The 8,013-nt window shown below is 40.4% G+C and overlaps 1 protein-coding gene across 1 annotated transcript; it reads left to right on the forward strand.

The window, feature by feature from the left end:
* Positions 1–1,189: 1,189 nt before the first annotated feature.
* On the forward strand, positions 1,190–5,539 carry agr1 (anterior gradient 1). Its single transcript, XM_063006364.1, has 8 exons — positions 1,190–1,210; positions 2,034–2,132; positions 2,875–2,938; positions 3,080–3,132; positions 3,813–3,889; positions 4,827–4,890; positions 4,983–5,066; positions 5,394–5,539. Exons 2-8 carry the CDS (start codon positions 2,039–2,041, stop codon positions 5,438–5,440), a joined length of 483 nt encoding a protein of 160 aa, XP_062862434.1. The 5' UTR covers positions 1,190–1,210; positions 2,034–2,038; the 3' UTR covers positions 5,441–5,539.
* The last annotated feature ends 2,474 nt before the right edge of the window (positions 5,540–8,013 follow it).

Genomic DNA, 8,013 nt, shown 5'->3' on the forward strand with positions numbered 1-8,013 from the left:
GGAAACCCACACCGACACTGGAAAACATGCAAACTACACTCCATCTGGAAATCAACCCCAGGACCTTCCTGCTGTGAGTCGACAGTGCTACCCACTGAGCCACTGTGCCGCCCCTTAATAAAATCAGTTTCACATTTTTATATGTTTTATATTTTCAGGGTCACCGTAGGTTTGAAGCAACCTGGAAACATAAGCTCAAAACCAAAACACACCCGGAAGCAATCCATAGCAGCCAATTCCCCTTCTGCATGTTTTTAAAAGGAAACCACCTTAAGCAAACCCACACATCGAAACTCCTCACAGGCATTGCCCAAAAGTGAGGATCGAATTAAAAACCTCAGGACTGGTGGGGTAACAGGTGAGGGTAATATCATTGAGTTTAAAATGAAGATCCACTAAAGGCTCAGTTGTTGGTCTGGGAGAAGATGGGTCATTGCTTAAAACTCTGTGCCAAACTTTAGGAGAGAAGTCTCAAAAACAATAGAGGGACTCCCACAGTAGCCAAAAAAAGACTGATGCTGTTTGCAACCAGCATGGATTATCTCATGGTGCCTCCATATAGGAGTGCTCTATTTATCTATCCATCCATCCATCCATCCATCCATCCATCCATCCATCTATCCATCTATCCATCTATCTATCTATCTATCTATCTATCTATCTATCTATCTATCTATCTATCTATCTATCTATCTATCTAGTGTTTTACTCCTCCTATACTGAGGCCCCAGGAAGCCCCAAATGGTCAGATCACAGTCACTGTCGTTTTTTGCCCTGTAGCTTTCCTCTGACTAAATCATCGACTTGCACGACATTTAAAGAAATACGCTGCACCTTATTTAAGTCCAGCCTGTAAAACAAGCTTCTTTTATTTTTTCCCTGTGACAGTTTTCAGCACATATTCTGTATATTGTAATAACAAAGAAAATGTCACTCATTCCTCAGATCATGAAAAGAATAGAAGTTTATTTTTAACCCTATTGTTCTGTAGTTGTCATTCTTCGACTATCATTCAGGTTAAACGTGCACGGCATAGTAATAATTCAACGTCACGTTTTTTATGCGTGACTAGTTCAAAGGAGGGGTGTTTTGCTATGTGTTTATGTTCACCAGACCTGTTTGGTGGGTCTTATAGGTAGAAGAATCCCTGCATGATGATACTTTCTGTCACTCTGGAGAAAGCCGGTCTGGGAGAAAGGTTTCACTCTTGGTAAGCTTTCCTTTTTTTAATCCAGTTGTAATAAATTAAAGTATATATAGCTAGAGATAGAATTAAAAGCGTATGTTGTGTTTGGACTGTGCTTTTTACTCAGCCATGTATCAAGGATCAATTGTTTATGTGCTTAATCGACAGTAGTGCCACGTTAACTTTATAAAGACTTTATAAAGTGCCAAAAGGGCAAAAGAAAATTTGCAGTTAAGGTACTCGATTAGTAATCAGTAGGTTGCTTGTTCAAGCGCCACCACTGCAGGGTGGGCGGCACTGTCACCTCACAGCAAAAAGGACCTGGGTTCTATCCCCAGGTGGAACGGTCCAGGTCCTTTCTGTGTGGAGGTTGCATGTTCTCCCCGTGTCTGTGTGGGTTTCCTCCGGGTGCTGTTGGGCCCCTGAGCAAGGCCCTTAACCCTCAATTGCTCGAACTGTATTCAGTCATAATTGTAAGTCGCTTTGGATAAAATCACTGCAAATGTACATTTTAATCCGAAACAGAGCGTAATTATCTATTGCAATGAATTTAATTAGTTAATTATGTGAAATGTTGTCATTATTAGTATATAAACTTTAAAAAAAAGCCTTAAGCTTTCAAATCAGAAAGTAACCTAACACGGAAATTTTTTGCACTTCTTCAGCTCTGTTCCTGACATTGATAAACCAGTTTTTCATGTCAGACTGCTTCCACACACATCAGCGTATTCGTTTAGTTTTTATAAGAGTCTTTTGTACTACACCTGTACTTAAAACCACAAAGCACGTACGCGTTACAAAACCGAACGTCTTAACTCTTATGCTCTCCGTCTGTGTCTCTGTACAGTCATCATGTCTCGCTGGTGTCTGTACGTCTTCCTGATTCTGGTGTTCTGCGATGTGGCCTTGCTCAAAAAAAAGAAAGCTGCACAGACTCTCTCCAGAGGTAAAATCACCCCAAAACCACACCTGATTATTAACCCTTAACCCCTAAACCATGGCGTCATTTTAAAAACAAGAGTAGTTCTATTTGAATACATACTGTATATGTATTCATTCATTCATTCATTCATTCACTGTCTGTTTAACCACTGCTTTATACTGGTCAGGGTGGGTCTGATTCATTAGATGAAAGAAAGGAAACACCCCAGACAGGTCGCAAACACACACACATTCACACTTTTAGTAATTTTTAGTATCTCCAGTTAACCAGACTGTATGTCTTTGGACTGTGGGAGGAAACCGGAGTACCCGGAGGAAACCCACATGGCCACAGGGAGAATTGAACTCAAGCCAATTTAACACGATGATTAATGTTTATTAATATTTATAATTTGTTCAACACAAGCCATTAAGAAGAGGACGCGCATCGATGTCTCCACTGATGTATTTATGGATAAAATATGTGATGTTACTACATTAAAGGGCTTCTCAGGAACCTGCAACAGCATCTTAATGGGGTTTAAGTCTAGATTTTGACTGGATAACTTCAAAACCCTAAGTGTGTTTTTTTAAACTCTACAGATGTTACTTCAAATTGTTGCCTTGTTGCATTACTGGTTGAGCTTAGGCTTTAAATAATCACTTTATTTATAGTATATATGTATATATACATGTCTGGTATTGGGGGAAAGGGGATTTAGTTTTTTTATTATCTCTTTCTATTATCTATTTCTTATTTATTTAAGGCTGGGGAGACGACATCACCTGGGTTCAGACCTATGAAGAAGGGTTGTCCAAAATGAAAGAGAGGTATCATTTTTACATTCATTACTACTTGACGACCAGCAGTATTTCTTTTTAATGTTCATATATAAATCTAGATTACACAGTAACGTGTATGTATGTGTGTGTGTGTGTGTGTGTGTGTGTGTATGCTTTTCATCACTGCAGCAATAAGCCTCTGATGGTTATTCATCACTTGGAGGAATGTCCGTACAGTCAAGGTTTGAACATTTATACACCATTACTTACAGACCTATTTAATATTCGTACTTATTACCTACGTGTATTACCTGTACCTACACCGACCAGGCCTAACATTGACAGGTGAAGTGAATAACACTGATTATCTCTTCATCACGGCACCTGTTAGTGGGGGGGATATATTAGGCAGCAAGTGAACATTTTATCCTCAAAGTTGATGTTAGAAGCAGGAAAAATGGGCGAGCGTGAGGATCTGAGCGAGTCTGACGAGGGCCAGATTGTGATGGCTTTACGTCTGGGTCAGAGCATCTCCAAAACTGCAGCTCTTGTGGGGTGTGTCCCGGTCTGCAGTGGTCAGTATCTATCAAAAGTGGTCCAAGGAAGTAACAGTGGTAAACCGACGACAGGGTCATGGGCGGCCAAGGCTCATTGATGCACGTGGGGAACAAAGGCTGGGCCGTGTGGTCCGATCTAACAGATAGGTTCTGATAGAAAGGTGTAATCAAAGTGCGTCGCAGTTTGTTGCGCATGGGGCCACAAAAGGGGGACCAACACAACATTAGGAAGGTGGTCATAATGTTATGCCTGATCGGTGTATATTGTATACTGTGTGAGTATGTGTGGGTGTGTGTGTTGAATCTCGACTAACCACTGTTATTGTCTGACTCGTACTTTCGCTCTTTGTCATGGACACGCCCAGCTCTCAGAAAGGCTTTTGCTGAGAACAAGGATATCCAGAAGATGGCTCAGAATGATTTCATCATGCTCAATTTAATAGTAAGGTTTTACTTTATTACTGCAGTGATCTATGTACAGCCATAACGATCAGCCATAACATTAAAACCACCTCCTTGTTTCTACACTCACTGTCCATGTTATCAGCTCCACTTACCATATAGAACCACTTTGTAGTTCAACAATTACTGACTGTAGTCCATCTGTTTCTCTGCATGCTTTGTTACCCCCGTTCATGCTGTTCTTCAATGGTCAGGACCCCCACAGGACCACCACAGAGCAGGTATTATTTAGGTGGTGGATCATTCTCAGCACTGCAGTGACACTGACATGGTGGTGGTGTGTTAGTGTGTGTTGTGCTGGTACGAGTGGATCAGACACAGCAGTGCTGCTGGAGTTTTTAAACACCTCACTGTCACTGCTGGACTGAGAATAGTCCACCAACCAAATACATCCAGCCAACAGCGCCCCGTGGGCAGCGTCCTGTGACCACTGATGAAGGTCTAGAAGATGACCGACTCAAACAGCAGCAATAGATGAGCGATCGTCTCTGACTTTACATCTACAAGGTGGACCAACCAGGTAGGAGTGTCTAATAGAGTGGACAGTGAGTGGACACGGTGTTTAAAAACTCCAGCAGCGCTGCTGTGTCTGATCCACTCATACTAGCACAACACACACTAACACACCACCACCATGTCAGTGTCACTGCAGTGCTGAGAATGATCCACCACCTAAATAATACCTGCTCTGTGGGGGTCCTGTGGGGGTCCTGACCATTGAAGAACAGGGTGAAATAGGGCTAACAAAGCATGCAGAGAAACAGATGGACTACAGTCAGTAATTGTATAACTACAAGTGCTTTTATATGGTAAGTGGAGCTGATAAAATCAACAGTGAGTGTAGAATCAAGGAGGTGGTTTTAATGTTATGGCTGATCGGTGTATATGTTTTAACTAAGCCTACATTTTATTCGCAGCACGAGACGACGGATCCTAATATGGCTCCTGACGGCCACTATGTTCCTAGGATTCTCTTTGTTGGTGAGTATCCACAAGATCAACCAAACTGTAAATAGAATTTTATATTTATTGGACTAAACATGAATTTTTTTTTTGTTTTGTCTTTATTTCAGATCCCTCAATGACGGTACGAGCCGACATCATTAGCAAGTACTCGAACAAGCTGTACGCCTATGAACCTGAAGACATGGACCATTGTGAGTATCTGTTTGTGGCCTAAAATGCGGCTCACATGTTGGTGCCTATTACTGATATATCTCAGAGTACACACTTTGGGTCATATACGGTGGATATGATGTTTTTTCCACCTGTAATGTGACCTATAATATGTACAATTTTACTGCATAGCATCAAGGACATGATTTAATCAGTTACAGATTTATACCTAATTTATTATAATTAGTTATAATAAATGGAAGCTACAATACACGGCAGAAAGATGATCACGTGTGTAGAGAAGCACATTTTCCCATTGATTAATATACTGTATGATTAATGATCCTCTGTCCTGTGTTTGTGTGTAGTGGAGGAGAACATGGCAAAAGCCAAGTTGTATCACATCGAGCTGTAATGAGATCAGAAACGACAGTGACAGACCAGATCCTGAATGCAGAATAAGACTAAAACTGCTCTGTACATGGACGCTATTTTTTTAGGAGTCATCTGAAGATCTGGCAAATTTGAATAAATAAAGAAATAAATATATAATTTTGGAACACGTGTGAATCGGTGTTTATTTTAAAGGGTGGTACGGTTGCTCGGTGGGTAGTGATGTGACTTTACAGCAAAAAGGGCCTGGACTGGATTTCCCAACCGGGTGATGAGGGTTCTTTCTGTGTGAAGTTTGCATGTTCTCCATGTGTCCATGTGGGTTTCCTTTAGGTGCTCCGGTTTCCATCCAAAGACTGAGCACACAGTGTCTATTTCCTCCAAAAAGGATCTGGAACATTGATTCATTAACCACAATACACGTTTCCACTGTGTACTGTTTATATTTTTAAAACGATTTCTGTTATAATTTTAGGTATAAAATGAGCACAAGCTCAGATGTGTGTAATATTGCTATTCCACCAGTAGAGGACACTGGAATATACACTATAGCTTACTGGTGAACCCCGACTGCATACATTTCTTCATCACAACTATGATTTACACATCAGGTGCATAAGTGTCTTACACCCCTTCTGGAAACCCAATTCCGCAAAAGTTGGGACAGTAGGTAAAAAATAAATGAATACAGAAAGCTGTGATTTCACAGGTACTTAAATAAAAACGGCACCAAGAACAGACTTATCAGGTAAAACTGCATGAGCAATTAGTTTAACAGTTTAAGAACTTCAATTCTTTAAGCATAATTGCAAAAAACTTGTGGATTTACTTACCATCTACAGTCCATAACATTTACAAAAGATTTAGATAATCCAGATTCTGGAAAGTTCAGTAACTTAAGTGTTAAACTAAGCAAGAAAAGTAAAAAAAAATTCCACCTTCACACCTACAGTTTGGGTCTTTTTCTTTCAACTAGTTACTGCATTTTGTTAGGCGATGTTACAGTGGCAAAAATGTCCCTGTCCCAGCTTTTTAAAACTTTTTCAGTCATTAAAAAAAGAATAAGCATATATAAACATACATCAGCATACAGAATAAGCATCCAGGTCAAAACATATTTGCAAATCATTGTTACCTGTTTGCGTTTCCTACTGTCCCAATGTTTTTGGAATAACCATTTAAACCACCTCCTTGTTTCTACACTCACTGTCCATTTTATCAGCTCCACTTACCATATAGAAGTTGTAGTTCTACAATTACTGACTGTAGTCCATCTGTTTCTCCACATGCTTTGTTAGCTCCCTTTCATGCTGTTCTTCAATGGTCAGGACCCCCACAGGACCACCACAGAGCAGGTATCATTTAGGTGGTGGATGATTCTCAGCACTGCAGTGACACTGACATGGTGGTGGTGTGTTAGTGTGTGTTGTGCTGTGTCCACTCACTGTCCACTCTATTAGACACTCCTACCTAGGTGATCCATCTTCTAGATGTAAAGTCAGAGACGATCGCTCATCTATTGCTGCTGTTTGAGTCGGTCATCTTCTAGACCTTCATCAGTGGTCACAGGGCGCTGCCCACGGGGCGCTGTTGGCTGGATGTTTTTGGTTGGTGAACTATTCTCAGTCCAGCAGTGACAGTGAGCACAACATACCAGCACAACACACACTAACACACCACCACCATGTCAGTGTCACTGCAGTGCTGAGAATCATCCACCACCTAAATAATACCTGCTCTGTGGTGGTCCTGTGGGGGTCCTGACCATTGAATAACAGCATGAAAGGGAGCTAACAAAGCATGTGGAGAAACAGATGGACTACAGTCAGTAATTGTAGAACTACAACGTGCTTCTATATGGTAAGTGGAGCTGATAAAATGGACAGTGAGTGTAGAAACAAGGAGGTGGTTTTAATGTTATGGTTGATATATATACAGTATATGTGTGTGTGTGTACAAATAAACATATACACATATAGATACAAAAAATACAGGTGTGTGTTTTAAAGAACTTTAAAGAAGGAAAGAAAGAAGAGAAGCAGAACAAAAACATTGTATGACGTGACGATCAAAACCAGAATAAATAACAGCATGAATCAACCAACAGTGGAAGCAAGTGTGAGTGTACAGACAGTCACTTTACAGGATAGTTGCTAAACTAAACAGCATAAACACATTAAATATAATAATAAACTGGACTTTTTCAAAGACAGAATCACAGTTCAGGAACCTTTTGTATGGAATGCCAATATGCAAAGAATAATAGACTAAAGACCACGAGAAAAAAAAGTGGAAAATGTTATGTAAATAAAGTAAGAAATCAACTGAATGCATTTCCTATCTCATAAAAGATGCATATTTGGAAACCTCCAAATAATGACTTCAACCCACAATGCCCCCCTAAGAATCATAAGAGTACGAGTGAAGTCAAGTCCAATTTATTTGTAAAGCCCCTTTTACATGGTTTTAAATCAATAATACATATTCCAGGTCTAAAAACTCTTTATGAGCAAGCCGAGGGCAACGGTGATAAGAAAAACCTTCCTACAAGCAAGAAACCTTGAGAGGAACCAGCCACAACAAGGACCTCCATCC

The sequence above is a fragment of the Trichomycterus rosablanca genome, chromosome 12 (genome assembly GCF_030014385.1).
Source record: "Trichomycterus rosablanca isolate fTriRos1 chromosome 12, fTriRos1.hap1, whole genome shotgun sequence".
Lineage (NCBI taxonomy): Eukaryota > Metazoa > Chordata > Actinopteri > Siluriformes > Trichomycteridae > Trichomycterus > Trichomycterus rosablanca.